General features: G+C 38.8%; 1 pseudogene and 1 gene segment (V, D, J or C); both read left to right on the top strand.

Moving 5' to 3' along the window:
• Positions 1-9,827: 9,827 nt before the first annotated feature.
• LOC121438532 lies at positions 9,828-10,284 on the top strand (annotated as a pseudogene).
• An 11,354-nt stretch (positions 10,285-21,638) lies between these two features.
• LOC121438531 lies at positions 21,639-22,156 on the top strand. The segment is given in 2 exon segments: positions 21,639-21,753; positions 21,828-22,156. Coding segments are annotated over 2 exon segments (444 nt in total).
• Positions 22,157-22,840: the final 684 nt, after the last annotated feature.

The raw sequence follows: 22,840 nt of genomic DNA, 5'->3' as shown, positions 1-22,840 counted from the left end.
CCTGAAGGTGTATTAAATATGTCCTGCAAGAATTTTTACTCATATCTTCCCCACTGGGTATTGAAGAAACGTGGGCATAGGCTTGAAAGGATTGTATGGAGTTTCCCAAGCATTACCAGAAAAAAGCATGGACAGATGTTTGAGGACTGAGCTTCATTAGATGAAGACACAATGCCTAAGACTTCCTACATGGAGCTCAAAAGCCCAATATGAGTAGTCTGTCATCTATTACTGTGTAAGACACAGTGTCATGACCATAGATGAGCTGGTTCAGAAACTCTGAAAGAGCAGGAGGTTGTCTTGGGATGAGAGGACAGAAAAAAGTAACTTAAAGATTTGCTCAAAACTTGTAATTAAGTATTGATGAAAAAAATAAAAGGACTAAAATTAATTCTCATTTCATAAGGAAATTTCCTAACCATCATGCATGCAAAAATCAGTTTTAAATTTGAAAAGTTGACCCACCTATGCCCCTGCTATTGTCAGTCAACATATGTGTCTGCCATAATTGGGTCAACACCTTGGGACAGAAATATTTGATCACATTTAAATAAATGTCTAACTCCTAGGATATGACCAATATTGTTGTTAGGATATTAATACTTCATCAATCCAATTCATATTTATATGCTTTGAGGAATAGATTCAGATTTTAAGCATTTCAAATAGTCTTCTCAAGTCCAAATAACTTTCCCTGTAATCACAAGCCTGTTACATATTGTGATACACAATTTGTCTGCTGTAGGGGAAGATGCTCTTACATTTCTCCACAATGTCACACAGTCCTCGACTTTTTGAATGAATTCCCTTATGAGAACAGGATATCTCTGTGAATCTATATTGCTTAATCAGGCCAGTATTTCTCTATTATCACCCATGATAGGCATCAGCATTCCACCAACATGCTGTTTTCCTTCCTTCCTCACCCTCCATTCTTTACCTGAACTTTCCTTAGTTCCTCCATTTACTTCTCCATTTATATTCAGTGGGCAGGTTCCACATAGATATCAAAAAAAATGGCAGAAAAAGTTGGTGAGGCAATTCAATATGAGGAAAAGGGTCCCAAAATCCAATAAAAGTGTGAGAGACAGCTGCCATCCCACTTTTCAGAATCATACAAGAAGACCAAGTTACATTACTGTAGCATATACAGAGGGCCTATGTCAGCGCAATGCAGGCTCTCTGCTTTTCAGTTAGGAGTCTGTGAATCCTTTATGAGCGTACAGTGATTCTTTGATTTTTCTTCTAATGGTCATGACACCTCTGGTATCTATCTGCCTTCCTCCCCCTCTTCTACAGAATTCCCTGAGTCTACCTAATGTTTGACTGTGAATCTCTTCACTTGTTTCCATTAGCTGCTTTATGAAGCCTCTCTGATGAGACAACTGGGCTAGGCATCCATCTATGAGTATAGAAGAATAGCGTTAATAATCATTTCATTAATTTTTCACAGTCACATGTGGTTTTATCTTAGGTCTCTGTGCTATCCATCCTCTGAATTCTGGCCCTCCAAGCAGGGTCAAGGGTGGGCTCCCTTGCATTGCATGAGTCTAAATCCAGACCTGTTATTAGTTGATCACTCCCACAATTTCTGTGCACCCTATACCCTAACACATTTTGTATACAGGACAAATTGTAGGCTGGAGGTTTTGTGGATGAATTGTTGTCCCAGCCCCTCCACTGAAACTCTTACTTGGTTATTGGAGATTGTCGGTTCAGATTCTGTATCTCCCATTGTTAGGGTCACCTTCATAGATTCCAGGGAATTTCTATTGCAATAGGTGTCTATCTTGTCCCTGAGATGCCTCCCCAATCCAGTTGTCTCTCCCAGTTCTTTCTCCTCTCCATCCTCCCTACAATTGACCCCTTCTGTTCCTCTCCAAGTTAAGCCTCATCTCCAACAATGATGTCTATTCTATTCCCCATCCCTGGTTAATTTATATGTTACCCCTTGAACTCTTCTTGTTACTTTGATTACCTGTGCATTATAGAATTTTTTTCCATTACAGATAATATTCACTCACAAGTGAGTTCATACCATGTTTGTCTTTTGAGGTCTTGGTTATCTCACCCAGGTTGAGTTTTTCTTTTTTTTTTTAATTTTTTATTTTTTTTATTGAAAAAAAATTTCCGCTTTCTACCAGCCACCCACTCCCCTCCCCCTCCTCCCACTCCTCTCCCCCTTACCCCACTCCTCTCCCCCTCCCTCTCCAGTCTGAAGAGCACTCAGGGTTCCCTGCCCTGTGGAAAGTCCAAAGTCCTCCCCGCTCCATCCTGGTCTAGGTAGGTGAACATCCAAACTGGCTAGGCTCCCACAAAACCAGAACATGAAGTAGGATCAAAACCCAGTGCCATTGTTTTTGGCTTCTCAGCAGCCCTCATTGTCCGCCATATTCAGAGAGTCCGGTTTTATCCCATGATTTTTCAGTCATAGTCCAGCTGGCCTTGGTGAGTTCCCAATAGATCAGTCCCACTATCTTTGTGGGTGGGTGCAACCCTTGTGGTCCTGACTTCTTTGCTCATGTTCTCCCTCCTTCTGCTCCTCATTGGGACCTTGGGAGCTCAGTCCGGTGCTCCATTGTGGGTATCTGTCTCCATCTCCATCCATCACCAGATGAAGGTTCTATGGCGATATGCAAGACATTCATCAGTATGGCGACAGGATAGGGTCATTTCAGATTCCCTATCCTCAGCTGCCCCAGGACCTAACTGGGAACCTCGCCTTGGGCACCTGGAAGAACCTCTAGGTCCAGGTCTCTTGCCAACCCTCAGATGGCTCCCTTAATTAAGATATGTGCTTCCCTGCTCCCCTATCCAACCTTCCTTTATCCCAATCATCCCATTTCCCCAAGTTCTTTCCATCCTACCCTTCTCACTTTTCTCTCCCCATTTCCCCTTACCCCCCTCCCACCCCACCACCAAAATCCGAATTTTTTGTCCAGCAATCTTGTCTACTTCCCATAACCAGGAGGATAGCTATATGTTTTTCTGTGGGTTCACCTTCTTATTTACCTTCTTTAGGATATCAAATTATAGAGTCACTGACCTTTATTAATGGCTAGAACCCAATTATGAGTGAGTTCATCCCATGTTCATCTTTTTGAGTTTGGGTTACCTCACTCAGGATAGTGTTTTCTATTTCCATCCATTTGCATCCAAAATTTGAGAAGTCATTTTTTTTTTTTACCGCTGAGTAGTACTCTAATGTGTATATATTCCACACTTTCTTCATCTATTCTTCCATTGAAGGACATCTAGGTTGTTTCCACATTCCTGCTATTACAAATAATGCTGCTATGAACATAGTTGAACAAATGCCCTTGTCATATGACTGGGCATCTCTTGGGTATATTCCCAAGAATGGCATTGCTGGGTCCAGGGGTAGGTTGATCCCGAATTTCCTGAGAAATAGTGACACTGCTTTCCAAAGTGGTTGCACAAGTTTGCATTCCCACCAGCAATGGATGAGGGTACCCCTTCCTCCACAGCCTCTCCAGCAAAGGCTATCATTGGTGTTTTTGATTTTAGCCAATCTGACAGGTGTAAGATGATATCTCAAAGTTGTTTTGATTTGCATTTCCCTGATCGCTAAGGCAGGTTGAGCATGACCTTAATTGTCTTTTGGCCATTTGAACTCCTTCTGTTGAGAATTCTCTGTTCAGCTCAGTGCCCCATTTTTTAATTGGGTTAATTAACATTTTAGAGTCTAGTTTCTTGAGTTCTTTATATATTTTGGAGATCAGACCTTTGTCTGTTGCGGGGTTGGTAAAGATCTTCTTCCAGTCAGTGGGTTGCCTTTTTGTCTTAGTGACAGTGTCCTTTGCTTTACAGAAGCTTCTCAGTTTCAGTAGGTCCCATTTATTCAATGTTGCCCTTAATGTCTGTGCTGCTGGGGTTATTCCTAGGAAGCGATCACATGTGCCCATCTGTTGTAGGGTACTTCCCACTTTCTCTTCTATCAGGTTCAGTGTGTTCAGATTGATATTTACGTCTTTGATCCATTTGGAATTGAGTTTTGTGCATGGTGATAGATATGGGTCTATTTTCATTCTTCTACAGGTTGAGATCCAGTTGTGCCAGCACCATTTGTTGAAGATGGTTTCTCTCTTTCTTTTTTTTTTAAGATTTTTATTTTTTTTTAAAGATTTATTTATTTATTATGTATACAACATTCTGCCTCCATGTATGCCTGCACGCCAGAGGAGGGCGTCAGATCTCATTACAGATGGTTGTCAGCCACCATGTGGTTGCTGGGAATCGAACTCAGGACCTCTGGAAGAGCAGCCAGTGCTCTTAACCACTGAGCCATCTCTCCAGCCCCTGGTTTCTCTCTTTCATTGTATACTTTTAGCTCCTTTATCGAAAATGAAGTGTTCATAGGTTTGTGCGTTAAAATCCGGGTCTTCTATATGATTCCATTGGTTGACTTCTTTGTTTTTGTGCCGATACCACACTGTTTTCATTACTGTGGCTCTGTAATAGAATTTGAAGTCAGGGATGGTAATGCCTCCAGAAGTTCCTTTATTATATAAGATTGTTTTGGCTTTCCTGGGTTTTTTGTTTTCCATATAAAGTTGATTATTGTCCTCTCAGGATCTGTGAAGAATTTTCATGGGATTTTGATGGGGATTGCATTGAATCTATAAATTGCCTTTGGTAGAATTGCCATTTTTACTATGCTGATCCTCCCAATCCAAGAGCAAGGGAGATCCTTCCATTTTCTGGTATCCTCTTCAATTTCTTTCTTCAATGCCTTAAAGTTCTTGTCAAATAGATCTTTCACTTCCTTGGTTAGAGTTAGCCCAAGATATTTTATGCTGTTTGTGGCTATCGTGACAGGTGATGCTTCTCTGATTTCCCTCTCTGCTTCCATAGCCTTTGTGTATAGGAGGCTGACTGATTTTTTGGAGTTGATCTTTTATCCTGCCTCATTACTAAAGGTGTTTATCAGTTGTAGGAGTTCTGTGGTGGAGTTTTTGGGGTCGCTTATGTACACAATCATATCATCTGCAAATAATGAAAGTTTAACCTCTTCCTTCCCAATTCGAATCCCCTTGATCCCCTTATGATGTCTTATTGCTATTGCTAAAACTTCAAGCACTATATTGAAGAGGTATGGAGAGAGTGGACAGCCTTACCGTGTTCCTGATTTTAGTGGGATGCCTTTGAGTTTCTCTCCGTTTAGTTTGATGTTAGCTCTCGGTTTGCTGTAAATACCTTTTATTATATTTAGGTATGACCCTTGTATCCCTAATCTATCCAATACTTTTATCATAAAGGGATGTTGAATTTTGTCAAATGCTTTTTCAGCATCTAATGAAATGATCATATGGTTTTTTTCTTTCAGTTTATTTATATGATGGATTACATTGATAGATTTTCGTATGTTGAACCAGCCCTGCATCTCTGGGATAAAGCCTACTTGACCATAATGGATAACTTTTCTAATGTGTTCTTGGATACAGTTTGCCAGTATTTTGTTGAGGATTTTTGCGTCGATGTTCATGAGTGAGATTGGCCTGTAATTCTCTTTCTTGGTTGAGTCTTTGTGTGGTTTTGGTATCAGAGTGACTGTAGCTTCATAAAAGGAATTTGGCAATGACTCTTCTGTTTCTATATTGTGAAAAACATTGAGGAGTATAGGTATTAGGTCTTCTTGGATTCCCCGTTGAAACCATTTGTCCTGGGATCTTTTTGGTAGGGAGGTTTTTGATAACAGCTTCTAATTCTTCGCGACTAACAGGTCTATTTAGATTGTTCACCTGGTCCTGGCTTAACTTTGGTATATGGTATTTATCTAAAAACGTGTCCATTTCCTTTTCATTTTCCAGTTTTGTGGCATATAGGCTTTTGTAGTAAGATCTAATGATTCTCTGAATTTCCTCTGTGGCTGTGGTTATGTCCCCCTTTTCATTTCTGATCTTATTAATTTGCATATTCTCTCTCTGCCGTTTGATTAGTTTGGATAGGGGTTTGTCAATCTTGTTGATTTTCTCCAGGAACCAGCTTTTTGTTTCATTGATTCTTTGGATTGTTTTCTGTGTTACTATTTTGTTTATTTCAGCCCTCAGTGTGATTATTTCCAGTCTTCTACTCCTCCTAGGTGAGTCTGCTCCTTTTTTTTTCTAGAGCTTTCAGGTGGGTGTTAAGTCTCCAATGTGTGCTTTCTCTGTTTTCTTTAAGTGGGCACTTAGTGCCATGAACTTTCCTCTCACGACTGCTTTCATAGTGTCTCTTAATTTTGAGTAGGTTGTTTCTTTATTTTCATTGAATTCAAGGAAGTCTTTGATTTCTTTCTTTATTTTTTTCTTGATCCAGGTGTGGTTCAGTAGTTGACTGTTCAGTTTCCATGAGTTTGTAGGCTTTCTGGGGTAGCATTGTTGTTGAATTCTAACTTTAATCCATGGTGATCTGATAAGACGCAGGAGGTTACGAATATTTTTTTTTTTGTAACTGTGGAAGTTTGCTTTGTTACCGAGTATGTGGTCAATGTTCGAGAAGGTTCCATGAGCTGCAGAGAAGAAGGTATATTCTTTCCTATTTGGGTGGAATGTTATAAAAATGTTAAGTCCATTTGATTCATTACCTCCATTAATTCTCTTATTTCTCTGTTAGGTTTCTGTCTGATTGACCTGTGCATTGGTGAGAGAGGAGTGTTGAAGTCTCCTACTATTAATGTGTGCGGTTTGATGGCTGCCTTGAGTTTTAGTAATGTTTCTTTTACGTACGTGGGTGCTTTTATATTAGGGGCATAGATATTTAGGATTGAGACTTCATCCTGATGAATTGTTCCTGTTATGAGTATAAAATGTCCCTCTCCATCTTTTCTGGTTGATTTAAGTTTGAAGTCAACTTTGTTAGAAATTACTATGGCCACACCTGCTTGTTTCTTGGGTCCATTTGCTTGATAAACCTTTTCCCATCCCTTTACTCTGAATAGGTGCCTGTCTTTGTGGTTGAGGTGTGTTTCTTGTAAACAGCAGAATGTTGGATCCTGTTTTCGTATCCAATCTCTTAGCCTGTGCCTTTTTATAGGAGAGTTGAGTTCATTGACCTTAAGTGATATTAATGACCATTGGTTGTTAACTCCGGTCACTTTTTTAGTAGTAGAGTTTTTGTGTTTCCCTTCTTTGAGTTGTGCTGGTGAAGGGTCTCTAGAGATTTGAGTTATTGTGGTCATTGTTGGACTCCTTGGTTTGTGATTTTCCTCCTATTACTTTCTGTAAGGCTGGATTTGTGGCTACATATTGTTTAAATTTGTTTTTATCCTGGAAAATTTTGTTTTCTCCATTTATAGTGAACGAAAGCTTGGCTGGGTATAGTACTCTGGGCTTGCATCCATGTTCTCTTAGTTTCTGCAGTACATCTATCAAGGACCTTCTGGCTTTCATGGTTTCTGTAGAGAAGTCAGGTGTAAGTCTGATAGGTTTACCTTTATAAGTAACTTGACCTTTTTCCTTTACAGCTCTTAATATTCTTTCTTTATTCTGTATGTTTTGTGTTTTGATTATTATATGGCGAGGAGATTCTTTTTTTTTTTTGGTCCAGTCTATTCGGTGTTCTGCATGCTTTTTGAACCTTCAAAGGAATATCTTTCTTTATGTTGGGAAAGTTTTCTTCTATAATTTTATTAAATATATTTTCTGGACGGTTGAGCTGTACTTCTTCTCCTTCTTCTATCACAATTATTCTTAGGTTTGGTCTTTTTATTGTGTCCCAGATTTCCTGAATGTTTTGTCATGAGAATTTTTTGGTTTTGCTGTTTTCTTTGATCAGTGTGTTTATTTTCTCTATGGTATCTTCAGTGTCTGACATTCTGTCTTCTATCTTTTGTAATCTGTTGGTAGTACTTGTCTCTATAATTCCTGTTCGTTTACCCAGATTTTCCATCTCCATCCTTCCCTCGGTTTGTGTTTTCTTCATTACTTCCATTTCATTCTTCAAGTCTTGAACTGCTTCCCTTACCTGTTTGATTGTTTTTTCTTGTTTATCTTGGTTTTCTTGAGTATCTTTGAGCAATTTATTCATTTCCTCTACCTTTTTGTTTGTAATCTCTAATTGTTTATGCCAGTTTTTCACCTCCTGTTTAAGGTCTTCTATTATTTTCATATAATTCACTTTTGAGTAGATTTCTTCTAATTCTTCTGGAGTAGGGTGTACAATTCTTCTTATTTCGGGATCCCTGGATTCTGGTAATATCATATTGCCTTTCAGGTTGTTGGAGGAATTCTTGCCTTGGTGCCTTCCCATCTCTTCCTTCAAATGGAGCCAGGAGAGGTGTGGTATCTTGGTCCAGTCTTTGCTGTGACTGACTCTCTGGGTGGATCTCTTCAGTGTAAAAGCAGGAACTGTTCCCATCCAGATGTAACTCTTTGAGTTGTGCTGGTGAAGGGTCTCTAGATGTTTGAGTTATTGTGGTCATTGTTGGACTCCGCTCTGGGTGGGTAGCCTTGGTGTAGGAGCTTAAAACTGTTCTTGAGCACTGGTCCTAGCATACAGCAGGGCAGGATTGGGGGGATACTGGGGGTCTGGGTCATGCTTAAGAAAGAGAGCCCTGCAGAAGGAGGTAGGGGAGGGGGGTTTGTGCTCTCTTCCGGTACAATACGCCCCTGGGTAGCACACACTCACCCGTCCAGATGGGATTCCTCAGTACCTAAACAGGGACGCTTGGTAGCCCAATGATCCCGGGACAAAAGGATAAAAGGAGCAGGCAGGACAGTATCCAAAAGAGAACAGGAGATCCTGGCGCAAGAGCTGAAGGTGCCCGGGCTCCCTTACAGGGGACCTTGAGGCCTGCCCCCAGGTTGAGTTTTTCTAATTCTATCCATTTGTCCACAAATTTCATGATGTCATTTTTTAATAGCTGAGTAATTCTCCGTTGTGTAACTGTATCACAAATTCTTTATCCACTCTTTGTGTGAGGGACATTTAGTTTGTTTCAAGTTTCTGTCTATTTTGTATAATGCTGCTATGAACTATAGTTGAGCAAGTATCATTGGTATAGGGTGGGTGTCCATTGGGTATATGCCCGAGGTTGGTATAGGTAGATCTTGAGGTAGAGGTTCCCCATTTCTGAGAAACTGACATATTAATTTCCAAAGTTACTGCACAAGTTTGCTCTTCCATCGTCAGTTTGTCTTGCTCTATATCCTCTTTAGCATGATGTGTTGTTGTGATTTAAATGTTAGTCATTCTGACAGGTGTAAGATGGAATCTGAGTCATTTTGTATTGATGTCCTCTGAGTGCCATCATCAGTGTCCCCTCAGTGTTCATGATGGCTAACAAGGTTGAAAATTTCTTAAAGTGCTTCCCCAACATTTGAGATTCCTCTATTGAAGATTCTCTGTTTAGATCTATAACAAATTTTTATATTGAATTTTTCTTTTTTATTAGTTTTTATTGAGATCTGCATTTTTCTCTGCTCCCCTCTCTGCCTCTATGCTTCCCTTCAACCCTGCCCCAAGGTCCCCATGCTCCAGATTTACTCAGGAGATTTTACCTTTTTCTACATTCCATGTAGATTAGATCTATGTATATCTCTCTTAGGGTCCTCATTGTTGTCTAGGTTCTCTGTTAATTGTGATTTGTGGGCTTGTTTTCTTCGCTTTATGTTTAAAAACTACTTATGAGTGAGTACATGTGATAATTAGACTTTAGCATCCTGCTACCTGACCCAAAGTCCTCTACCTCTTTCTTCTAAAGCTGTTCTAGGACCTTCACTGTTCATGAATATACAAATTACATGGTAAATATAGAGATGTCCACACCCCAGTAAAACATATGATCAGTGTCTTCTCCACAGTCGCTGAGCACATAGGTCATTACCATGGAGTGGAGCTGGATCACCCTCTTCCTCATGTCAGCAACTACAGGTAAAGGGGCATTCCAGTTCCAAATCTGAAAAGGAAACAGGGACTGAGGTAACAATGACACCTAAACTGTCTTTTCTCTACAGGTGTCCACTCCCAGGTACAGCTACAGCAGTCTGGGCCTGAGCTTGTGAGGCCTGGGATCTCAGTGAAATTGTCCTGCAGGCATCTGATGATATTACTAAATACTATATTCACTGGATGAAGGAGAGGACTGGACAGGGCCTGGAATGGATTGGATATATTGATCCTGATGATGTTGATGATACTGACTATGCTCAGAAGTTCCAGGGCAAGACCACACTGACTGCAGACACATCCTCCGACACAGCCTACTTGGAGCTCAGAGGCCTGACTTCTGAAGACTCTGCAATCTATTACGGTGCAACACACAGTATTGCAACCACATCCTGAGTGTGTCAGAAACCCTGAAGGAGCAGGAAGTTGCCCTGGGACTGAGATGACAGAGATGACTAGCCTGAAGATTTACACAGGAACATTCATTCTGATTGTCTGTTTTTCTGACTCCTCTATAATAAAATAATGCTAATTGACCTCCATTTACATCCTTCTCTGTAACAAAACACTAAAGAGGGGAAAACTGTGTTAATGCATAGTGACAGAATTTTCTCTGGATTGGAAGAGACTTGAACTCTTTGGAGTATCTTTGAATAATGTATAATATGAATTTTACCAGTAAAGTTCACATAAACAGCGTCTGACCAAACCAAAACTCTTTACACAGTCTTAAGTAGCATGAATGTGTGTTTTTTAATTTTATCTGTGTAGTGCAGCAGAATTTCATTTTCTCAGAATGGAAGTGATATTTACATTTTAATGTACTAAAGTGTAAATCTTATAAGTTGACAAAAATATTATTAAATTCTTTTTCATAGAACTGATTTATTTTCCCAGTGTGTACATATGTTAGTTAAGAATAGGTTTGAGATTCTTCATATTAATCTGATCTTAAGTTTACTACCTTTCCAGAAGCAGTACCCTGTCCTACAGTCTCAGACTTTTATAGACACTGACCTACTCTGATATGTTATCATCCTTCAGGTTCCTCTGGATATGGTGAAGTCACTCATGTTCTGTAGAGTGATAGGTTTTGGATACCTGGGCCAATAACAAGCAACATGGAATCCTGTGGGACTTGATACCTCAAGGGGTTGATTAAGTAAGAAATCTCTGTAGTGCAAAGGGTTAGTGTGCCATGTTCCTCTAACTGACATAATTCCCCTGTAAATATGAATGCTATGTACTGAATATCAATGTTATAATATTCACATGTTGTTGTAGGCAGGAATCTTATTGGCCTATTCTATATTAGAGATCTTTTAAACCTCTGTTGAATTTAAAATACTCTTTGAATTTAAAATACTGTTCCATAAAGCACTGTCCTGTCTCCAACAATAGGAAAGCATTAATGATCAGCTAACAAGGTAATCTCCTTATTCTGTCCTCTGAATTAAAGAAGACTCAAGAATGTTAAGGCATCAGTCAAGTGACTTTAAAACCTAGATTTAAGAAGTTGTCTGTTGCATGCCACAGAGCCATTTTGAAGTGTCCAAACCCCTTATACTGCAAACTTAAGCACTTTATACACCCCATTCATACAGCCACTGTGGAATCAGTGTGACAGCTCCAGAGGAAGATTGGAATAGACCTACCCCAGCATCCAGCTATACCACTCTGGAGCATAACCCAAAAGACTTTACATTCTACTAGAGAAACTCACTCAATAATGTTCACTGCTACTCTATGGATCATAGCCAGAAATTGAAAAGAGCCTCTTTGCTCCTGTTATCATCCATTTCAGGATCCTATTTTAATTTTGGAACCATTCTACTCCCTGCCTTTGATGAAGACATTTATGATGATCTTTGAATCTCATGAAGATAATGTCAGATACATTCCTATTTCAATATATATATAATTTAATCATAAATGAAAAATCATTTTGATATTGAAATGCCCTGGCAAATTAACCAAGTGTAGGTGCATGTCTTATTGTCCATCCTTCCATGAGGGTTCAGTGCCTCAATTGTTTCTCAGCATTGAGTGTTTGGTTTCTTTATACAGTGTTGCTATAACTTTGTGGTAAGTGCAAACTCATGGTTTAGACACATCTTGATGCCTTTATATTTTAAACATTTGAATAAGAAGATAGTTTATTCCTAAAAGTGAGTTGATCATTTTTGACATAGATTTCTTTAATCAGTTTACTCAAGGTTTTTTTTCTATATTTTCAGTCATGTTCATATCACAAAGTCACTGTAAAAGGTGTTCAAAGTTATCAAATCACTGCCTTTCTTAACTCTAAAACATCCATAGTGGCAAGAAAAAGAGATTACATTGTGTTTTAACATCACAGTACCAGTGAATAAAATTCTAGGCCCTGTGTGGTGACTTTCAGTATCTTCTGTCCATATGGCCCTCCTCCAGTATGCTCTAGGTCTCAGAGAAATGGGCTAACTAATTATGTCTTTGCTACAGTTTATGTTTTCTGTTGGTGCTATTTTTAAAGAATCAGAGGGCAGCATAAAGATGAAGCTACTAATATTGAATAAATAAAAATCTCAAATACATGAGGGAGGGAGATAATTAGCAGATTAGTATTCAATGAATGATCATGCTCTTTCATGCAGTTATTGACTGCCCAGCTGCTAGCCTGCAAAGTCACCTACTCTTCCCTGCTGCTTTCACACAGTACCCATCAGATGTGTTGTATAATGAAGGCCTGTCTCTACCAGGTGGGATACATTCTTTGGGGAAAATGATGAACAGAGGGCTCCTGTGCCTCTCCTCACAGACTGACTCCCCCTGATTCCTAAAACTTAAGTCCCTTATCAAAGCCAGTACCTAACATGGAATGCATGTCTCTCCTGGATTCCCCAATCCTGGGTTGAAAAGTCAAAGCTGAGTCTGGGTACTCACAGGTGTGCAGCCATGGACAGACTTCCTTCTTCATTCCTTCTGCTGATTTACCCTGCATGTGAGTGTCAAGGGTCACTAAGAGTCAGACTTTTATATTATCACCTATTCCAGCCTTATCCTCTGCTTTCCTTTCTCCACAGTTGTCCTGTCCCAGGTTACCCTAAAGAAACATGGCCCTGGGCTGTTGCAGTCCTCCCAGGATCTCATACTGACCTGCTCTTTCTCTGGAATTTCACTGAGCACTTCTTTTATAGGTGTGAGTTGGATCCGTCAGCCCTCAGGGAAGGGTTTGGAGTGGCTTGCAAACATTTGTTGGCATGATACTAAGTTCTACAAAACACCCCTGAAGATCTGGCTCACAGTCTCCAAAAACATCAATTGGATATTCCTAAGGTCACCAGTGTGTATGCTGAAGGTACTGCTCATACTACTGTGTACAGAGAGCACATTGACACAGCCTCAGCTGATGGCAGCACAATAGTCCAGGCTGCTTCTGAGCTCTATGCCTTCCTCTTACAATTTATGGATTTGAGAGTGGACCCAGTTTTCCTGGTAGCCTCTGGGGATTCCTCTACACTATTTGATTCAGAGCCCTGGCTTCCTGATACACAAATGAAGTCCCTTTTACAAATCATTCAGAAATGAGAATCTGTTCCTAAGATTTTTGTGGAGGCCCAAAAAGTGTGAACTTATTTCCACCTTGTGTGAAAGTCAGAGAGTTTTTTCTTGTCCAAAGTTGTTTACAAGTGTGACTGCACATCCTGACCTAGGATGTGGTTACTTGGTCCTCTTGACATTAAGATGTTCCATGTAGATAGATTCACTCTATCCTGACCAATGGTCGCGATTTTCAAGCATACTTCAGCTCTTCATTTTGAAATAGGAGTTTTCACCTTGAGAGTGACTGCCTTCAAGATACTTGGTCTAGGGTCTGTTCACTTCCTAAAGAAGAAAGTGCTAATAAATTGATGTCTTAAGGTATTAAAGCAAATAACTGTTCTAGTTGTCCTTTGTATCATGTTAAAGCTTTTGCTTGTCTTCTTCCCCCTGTTGTATTGGGGGTATACAAGTGTATGGAAAATTACATGCAGGCAAATTTCAGTATTCACTGGAACTCCATCTAGATACTATTTTATGCTTCTCTTTTATTATTTTCATGCATGTACTCATACTCATTACTGACTTTTCTAATCTTCATGCCCCTACTGTGTTAAGTGGTATCTTTGCTGAAGTTGGTCTCTAAGTTTTTTTTTTAAAGTATTAAGGGTGTCTTTTTCCTAACCCAGGTGGTTTAGGGTTGTGATTCCACTCATTATTTGGCCTCAAATCAACAAAAGAGCAGATTCCAAATTATTGCAACATTCATCTGAAGTAAACTACTGGAAATTTGGAAAACTGTCAATCATGGACAAACACTCATAAATTAAATCATTGGCCAAAGTGGCTTCATGTAAATCACAAAATAACTCAGGCTATCGCCAAGGCAATTGGTTGCTCTCCACAAACTGCTGGTAAAACCTTATTACTAAAGATGACACTCATATATCTCATTGATCATGGGGAAATTGAGTTAGCACCTTAGTGGAGGTCTTATCTACTGACTGCTGTTCATAGCAGTGAAGGTACTTGGCAGGCTCTTCCAGGAGAAGTGTAATAACAAACCTAACAACAACCTGTGACCAACGATGGTGATCTGCCTGTTAGATATGTTTGTGTATTCATTAATGGCACAAATATTATGGAGTAATCAACCATTCCTTGATTGGATTTAAAGAGCACTCCATGAATGTAAACCATGCTTGAAACTACTGGAATGTTCTAGAAATTGTAGTGAGGTTGCTTATGGGAAAACTAATGTTATGCTAAAGCCATAGTTTTCAACCTGTGGGGTATGACCTCTTTGCGAATTGAACAACCCTTTCACAGGGGTCAAAGACTCTTTAACAGGGTTCACATACCAGGTTCCCCTGCCTGGTAGATATTTACATCATGGTTTGTAGTGAAAATTACAGTTATGGAATAGCAACAAAATGATTTTATTGACAGATTGCAACAATAGGAAGGTTGAGGACCACTGCGCTAAAGGAATGGAACAATAAAATAATTCCTGAAGACATGCCTGTATATGCATATTAATCTGTGCTTCACACAATAATCATTAGTGTTGCTTCTTCTTTCAGAATATGGAAAATATAGCGAATCTCAAATGGACAATCTATAAAGTCACATGGGATTCTACTCCAAAGAGGGGGACTAGACAGATCTCCCAATCCTAACGAAGAAATTATCTGCAATTGGTGTGAACATGCAACAAAAAATTAGTGCACTTAAGGGGAATTTCACTGGCTGAATTAAACATACTTCCCAGTAGGTCTTATACTAACATCAATAAATCACTCAGTGGTATTTTTGTAGATGTTTCTTTAACTGCATAACTTTATTTTGGCATTTTCTTGCCTTGCTGATCTTTTGTTTATATATTTTTGTTTCTCATTCTTGTGTTTTTGTGAGTCAGTGTGTGTGTGTGTGTGTGAGAGAGAGAGAGATAGAGAATCAGAGAGAAAAAGACAGATGGGATTGTTTTTTAAAGTTTGAAAGAGAGAAAGGCTATGCAATTCAGTTAATAAGAAAGTGAGGAGGATCCAGAAATAATTGGAAAAAAGAATTTGTTCAGAATGTATTGCTTAAAAATAATTTTAACTAAAGAATATTTAAATGAAACATGATAGAATCCCCCTCCAAAATTGTGTATTGATTTTTTTCAATAAATAAGGATATTGTATATAGACTAAACATGTTTATTAATATTTCTGACATGAATGTGAACAAGCTGGTTAGAGAGTTCCCAACACTTTCTGGTCAGTTTCCTACGGCACTGTTGATTCCATCTCTTATAATCTGGTAGAATCTATGACAATTTCTAAATGTTTTATTGTTCAGATGTTTTATCACAACATGGGCAGAGTCATAGAAAAGCGCTCCCTTACAGACAGATATATTCAAGCACAATCATAGTCAAAGATATCTTTGTAACTGACAACAAAGATTATAATTCACTTTCCATCCACTTATTTCTCATTATCTTACATGACATCAATAGGACAGGATTTATGGTCCAGTGCAGATCTCTAAGATTCAGACTCTTCTTGTTGTTAGTTCATTTTAATTTTCTTCAAGTCAATTTGTCACTCATTATCCATTCTTGGAAACACAGGTTTGTTTCAATAATAAGTTCAAAATTGTTTCAGAGCTAAGACTCACCCAGTCCTGAGATGCATCAGTATTTACTCATTTATATCAATATTACCACTCTCTTGTGCAATAAAGTGCAATTATTTACTCTGTCTATAAAACAGCCTGTATTGTGATCCTCATATTAGTTTAACTTAGAAAAAAGACTCAAGCCATTTTTTATGATGTCACTGTGTCAAGGCTTTATTGAATGTATCTAGTGAGGAGAAGAAAATATCTTAGTAAATCCACACTGCTCAATTAGCCAAAATTGCTGCACATTCACACTCACAATAGTCACTAGCATCCCATGATGCTGGGCTGTATAGCACACCATCATTCACTTTAACCAGGAGAGCAAAGATGCTGAAATCCAAGAGCAGCATCACCACCTCCTGCAGTACCCTGGATTGTAGGGACAACTGCTCCTCTGCATGGAAAGAGAGTCTTGTCTTCAAGGTGTTTCTCAGTGTTCTGACAGTTAAGAGGACTTCACAAAAATTCTGACAAGTGATTGGAAACAAGCCATGCATTTCACTGGTCCAGTATTCTCCATCTTGTAATGTTAGGTCCATATGATTTGTGATCCTGAAGTTAGAGAAAAACATATGTGAATAGCCTCACTTTCTATAGCCACATTTTTGTTTGATTCTGTTAAACTCCATTTTTTTGAGATTTAACCACACATGCACACAAAATCTTACATAGTGCTGTTAGCTTCTCTCATTCCTGGGAGCACAATCCAAAACAGTCTTCATCAGTGAAAACATTCAGCTTTTAAAAATCTTTACTAACACATTCTCTGCCAGATATTGTCCAACCAGATCTGTGTCTTCATACCTGAAATACCAGGTCTAGATGTTAGCCATATCTGGTATTTGAACTGCTGACCATAACTGAGTTAAGGTAGAATGGAAGCATACTTCTGAGCCCGGTCAAAAGTGCAGCATGAGAAACAGATTGAGTCATGGTATACAACCTGTGAGTGTCCTCTTATTCATGTTGGTTTGTTGTCTAACAGGCCTTGAGGACAAAGGGGAAGAAGTGTTGAAAGAAAGCTGTGTATGTGGCTTTTAACAGGAATGGAGACTGCCTTCTGGGGGAATTTTTTTGATGAAAGAACTCAACTTTATCCCAGAGTATGGGAATATGGAGAATTGGGTTGTCTGAGGGAGATACCATAGTTTGCATTAAGTTGCAAGGTTCTATCATACAGTTAAGTTAGTAGAAGCATGGCCCTATCAAAATTTCAAGAGCACCTGCCTAATTACTATATTTGTCATCAAAGGAAGGGCACTTGCATGAAATGTGTTAAGGGTAACCCTTGAGATAAGTCAGGAATCCTGTACCTCGAGACATCTCCCAGAAAATCTTAAGTAGAAAGCAGGAAACTTTTGCTGTGAGCAGGGAGACCTCCATGTTGCCCAACTTAGAGAATGCTCCTAGGCTATGGTAGACTGTAACATCTGATCAGCCAGCAATGTCTTCCAACACATTCACTAGATTTCTACTTACTTCTTCATATATTTTTCTAAAGTTGTTAACTGATCTACAGGTACTACAGTGGTGCCTCCTGTTCTGTTGGCTCTTTTGTCTGGAAACAGGTGGGAGCTGTGTGGTTCTCTGACTTCAGGTGTTCTGCCCCAGGTATAGATACTGAAGGCAGCCAAGATTCTGCTCTTTCCTGTGGTCACCATGTTACAAGGAGGAATTGCTAGAGTTGGATACATATAACTGTCACCAGGGTTAAACCTAGTTTTGAGAGGGACATTGATAATTATAAAGGCATAATCTAAAATCAGTGTCTGAAACATGTATTCAACATCTCCAGGTTAATCAAAATCCATTTACATATGCAGTTGAACTCTGTATTTAATGCCTATTTTACAAGTTAAACCAGACTGCAAATTCAGTGCAAGCCATGACAAATCAACTTTCAAAGGAGCAAAGGACCAGCAGGGGGCACAATGAAGCTAAGAATCTCCATTATAGAGATGGGGTGAAGTGTGGAGGGGATTCTGTATCCTTTGTGGTTTCCTTTCTTAAAGTCTGTTAACTGACCTGCACCAGATGTGATTGACGTATGATGTTTCCATGGTCATACACAGTAACGATACCTTGTCAAACTGCTCACCAGTTTGTATATTTTTTAAAATTTCATTCAGTTTTATTTACTTTATACAGTTTTTTTTAAATGTACAATATATTCTGATTACTAAATCTTCTCCCCAATTTCACACCCTCTCCTTCTCTCTGTAGAAAGCAAACAGTCAAAAAAGAAAAATTAAAATAAAAACATTTATGTAAGAATAAAAACAAGAACTTAGATACATATAAACCATGACAGCACTCAAAATGAGGCAATGTTATATAGGTAAAAGTTGAGTAAGACTGAAGAAATAATGTAAAATGTGAAATCAGAGAAAATATCTGTAAAATATTGCATTTATTCTGTGTTAGCCATCTACTGAAAGACTTGTGTCTGGTCCTGAGTGAAGTAAGTACACCCAATAATACTTCAACAGAGAAAACAAACATTTCCTTTGCAAGGAAGTATCAATTATAGAACTTCTTGGTTAGGGGAGGAAAGCCTGTGTCCGTGTTCTTCTCTGAACATTGGGACCCCATTAAGATCGAATCTGTGCAGACTCAGCTTGCTTTCCAGTCTCTGTGACTTCATATGTGCATCAGTCCTGTGGTGTCTGGAAGACACTCTTTCCTTGGAGTTATGCACAACTTCTAGCTCTTAAGATTTATTTACACTTTAAATTCTTTCTCAGAAACAAGGTCTAACTATTGAGCTAATGTAGACAAATAAGGACATTGGCAATACCTCATACTGTTCTCAACACCTGTGGGACCTCTCTGATTATTAAATCATAGAGAGTTGTCTTGTGCCCATATAGAGGTGTTCATTAATAACTCATTGTTTCTGGGAGCAGAACAGTTCACCCATGCAGCTCTCTGTGTTCAAATACTCATTATTTCATTAGAAACCAACTTTGTACTAAATAGGAAATTCTCCCTGCTGGGTAATTTTTCTTGTGTAGCAAGGAGCTAGGCAGCCAGAAGGGAGAGAAAAGACATCAAGGATCTTATTCAGTAGCAGACCTCATGGTCTACAAATCTCACTCATGAGCTGTCTAACTCATATTTTTGGAAGCATGTTATCTTTTATATCCACAGAACATGATCACGAAAACCACAGGAGCAATGCTAATAACTGAATGACAAGTTTATCTACATATCACTAGTTTTCATACAATTTTCTTTAAAATATAATAATTGACAACAATACTATATCAACAGATCTATAAAACCACACCAAATCTGAACACAAATTCATTCATGTAACTACACTAATTTATTCTTAATCAACCTGTAAACAATCTTTCCCCAGCACATACCTGCATTTGCTGTACTTTGTTTTCTTATTTATAATCATTCTCAGGTAAAAAGAGAACAGCAAAGTTGATTCAATCTACATTTCACTATGAGTTGAGGACTTTAGTTGTAGGGCATAGAGAAACCAACAGTGAACTGAACAGGAAATTCTCCCTGCTTGGTAAGCTTTCTAGTGCAGAAATGTGCTAACAGCCTGAAGGGAGAGAAAAGGCATCAATAATCTTACACAGTAGCAGATCTCTTGATCTACAATATCAGACTTCAGCTAAGATGTATCCACTAGTGCCTAGTAGTTATGTAATAATGAACTACTTTCTACTTGGATTTGTGGTCAAATTCATAGGAAAGCATTCTTGGTAAACATGTTAAAAATTACCCGTGACTGGAGATGACATACTCCTTACCTAGTAGATCCTACTTGTATCGCTAATGGCTATATTGTCAAACTGTCTTACAAATATCTATGCCTGTTTCCCATAAGTTGATGCTGCTCTCAGCCTTGATCCCAGAATTTCTTCTGTGCTGAGTTTCATGATTAATGCAGATGTTCATGACTACTCAAAGTGCTGAAAATGAATGTTTGAGTACACAATCTCAGATGAGTCATTTAACCTCCCACCTAAAGCACAATGATCATCACAAACAGGCACTGGAAAGAATGTAAGATCCAGAATATAGGGCAGAAACTCATGGAATTATAATGTTAATACTTGACTTGACCATTGCCCGTACGAACTAACACTCACTATAGTTTCCAGCATAAGACATGAACAAATCCAGCCATACACGAAGACAGACTGAGAGGCTGTGAAACTGCTGAGCATGTAAAGGTGTCTACTGGCAGTCTTGACTATACTATTTTGATTGCTTGCAACCACATTGTAGAATACAAAAATTTAATTTCTTAAATTGCCCCAGGGGCAAATGTATCAACCTGCATGCATGTGTGCACTGCTCTCATCATTAAATAAACTGCAATAATATTTTAAAATATTACAACATGATGGAGAAGGACTCATGAAGGCCCACACAAATGTGGAAGTCTGTTTGCTTTCCAAGAATGATGAAGAAGATATAATCACTTTTCTTTGTACGGTTTCTGTAGGTTCTCTATGTACTTGTGAATGACCCCACCTCTATGTGTGCATATAGCACTGATTGGACTCACTGTGTTAATGAAGAGAAGAGGTCAGGAATATGAGAAAGAGATTAATTGGAAGGTCCCAAGTTGAGCCAGAGGGACATATTTATGGTAGATTTGATCATAAAACATAGCATACATCAATAATTAAGAATAAGCAAAGTCTTCTTGAAAACTGTCACTATTTTAATATATGTTTAGAATTTTCAATCAAAATGATATTGTAGACTGTGTAAATTTCCTGAAAATCTCTACTCTTTTATTTCTTGACCCACCTGTTTTGCCACTTATTATGCTAGACAGTTTCTTTCAAATATTTTTATGTATTGGTATATGTAAATGTTTTGTCACAAAATCTAAAAACTAATATTGAAATACTCTTATAATGTCTACATTTCTAAGTGGGACTTTAACTAATATAGCTATCTATAGTTGCATTGAATTTCCTGAGAGTGATGCCATTTCTTTATTTCCTTTAGATAAAATATTTCTGTTGTATTGCATATATAAACACATTTTCTTGCCGGAATCATCTGTTTACAATTATATTTGTTTCTATAATTCAGTTATTAGAGAAAGTGATGTAATAAACCTTGATATACAAATGTTTCTACCTTTTGATCATTTATGTCAGTTTTTATTTATTTTATATTTAACAAGGTGCAAAGGCAAATATAAATTGTACATATCTGAAAGGATGCTACAAATTCTGCAAATTTAGCAGGTTTTGTAATTACTAATGGCCATCATCTTCATAATCACAATCACCTGATAAACAATCTGATAACCTTGTGTCAAGGCAAATAACTGTTTCAGGCCTGAATCAACTGAGATCTTAGGCCCTGATGTTATTTACAGAGGGTCTGCACAGGTCTCAGGGAAGAAGTATGAGATCATTTCCCCAGAAAGGATTAGGATTTGAACCTTAGCATCTTGCTACCTGACCCAGGTGCCTGTACCTCCTTTTTCTCCAACTCAACTAGGTACTTATCTAAGAAGTCCCTGCTCATGAATATGCAAATCACATGAGCTTATGGTGGTAAATACAGGGATGCACACACACCATAACATCATACGAACAGTGTCCTCTCCACAGTCACTGAGCACACAAGGTCTTCACCATGGGATGGGGCTTATTGTACTCTTCCGATTGGTAGCAGTTACAGGTAACACTCTCCCTAAATACAGATTTTCACACTCTCAGGTGACAATGGCATCCACTTTGTCTTTCTCTCTGCAGGTGTGAACTCACAGATCCAGCTGGTACAGTCTGGGGCTGAGCTGGTGAGGCCTGGGGCTTCAGTGAAGATGTCTTGCAAGGCTTCAGGATACACCTTCACTAGCTACTATATGCACTGGGTGAAGCAGAAGCCTGGGCAGGGACTGGAGTGGATTGGAAGGATTGATCCAGAAAATGGTGAAACTAAATATGCTCAAAAGTTCCAGAGCAAGGCCACACTGACTGCAGACAAATCCTCCAGCACAGCCTACATGGAGCTCAGCAGCCTGACATCAGAAGACTCTGCAGTCTATTACTGTACAAGACACAGTGTTGCAACCACATCCTGAGTGTGTCAGAAACCTCTGAGGAGCAGGAAGCTGCCATTAGACTGAAATGACAGAGAGATTAGCCTGGAGTCTTGTTGAGAAATAATCACTAGGAGTGTCCCTTTCTCTGTCAAATCGGTCTTTTAGGGTCTTTGTCACCTTTTCAAAAGGACTACTGGGAAGGAAGTGATGCTGATTCAGGGTGCCTCAGAGGAGGCCATAACTTGACCAGATGTTTACCAGTTACCACCTCCACTGACATGATTCTTTCTTATAAAGAATAGGACAAACTTTAGCAATACATTCTGATATAAATATCACTTAAACCTTAGGGACTGGAACTGTTGTTGGAGTAGCTGGAAAAAAGCTATCATCATGTCAGTATAATGCAAATCAACAGCATTTGGGCAAACAAAAGCCCCTTTCATAGTACAGTTTGATTTCTTACAAAGAAGCAAGGGCAGTTTGTTGGAAGGGGTCACTATAGATGTTGGTTTAGGTTCTTAAAGCTGTTCTATGAAATCAAATTGTATGTCTTTAGTTATTGATTCATTGTGGTCATGAATAGTTATTGGCAGTAGCAATCAAATTTCTTACTCTTTTAGGATTAAGGATTGTCAAACTATGGAATCCGGAGGGTATAAAATTTGCTACTTTGGCAACAAATTGGGTTTCTCCATAGATAGCATTGGGAGCAGAGCAATG

The sequence above is a fragment of the Microtus oregoni genome, unplaced genomic scaffold (assembly GCF_018167655.1).
Source record: "Microtus oregoni isolate MIOR12 unplaced genomic scaffold, Mior012 000056F_ref0000123, whole genome shotgun sequence".
NCBI lineage: Eukaryota > Metazoa > Chordata > Mammalia > Rodentia > Cricetidae > Microtus > Microtus oregoni.
Note: the sequence above shows the minus strand (reverse complement) of the source record. Positions and strands in the feature narration are given on the sequence as shown.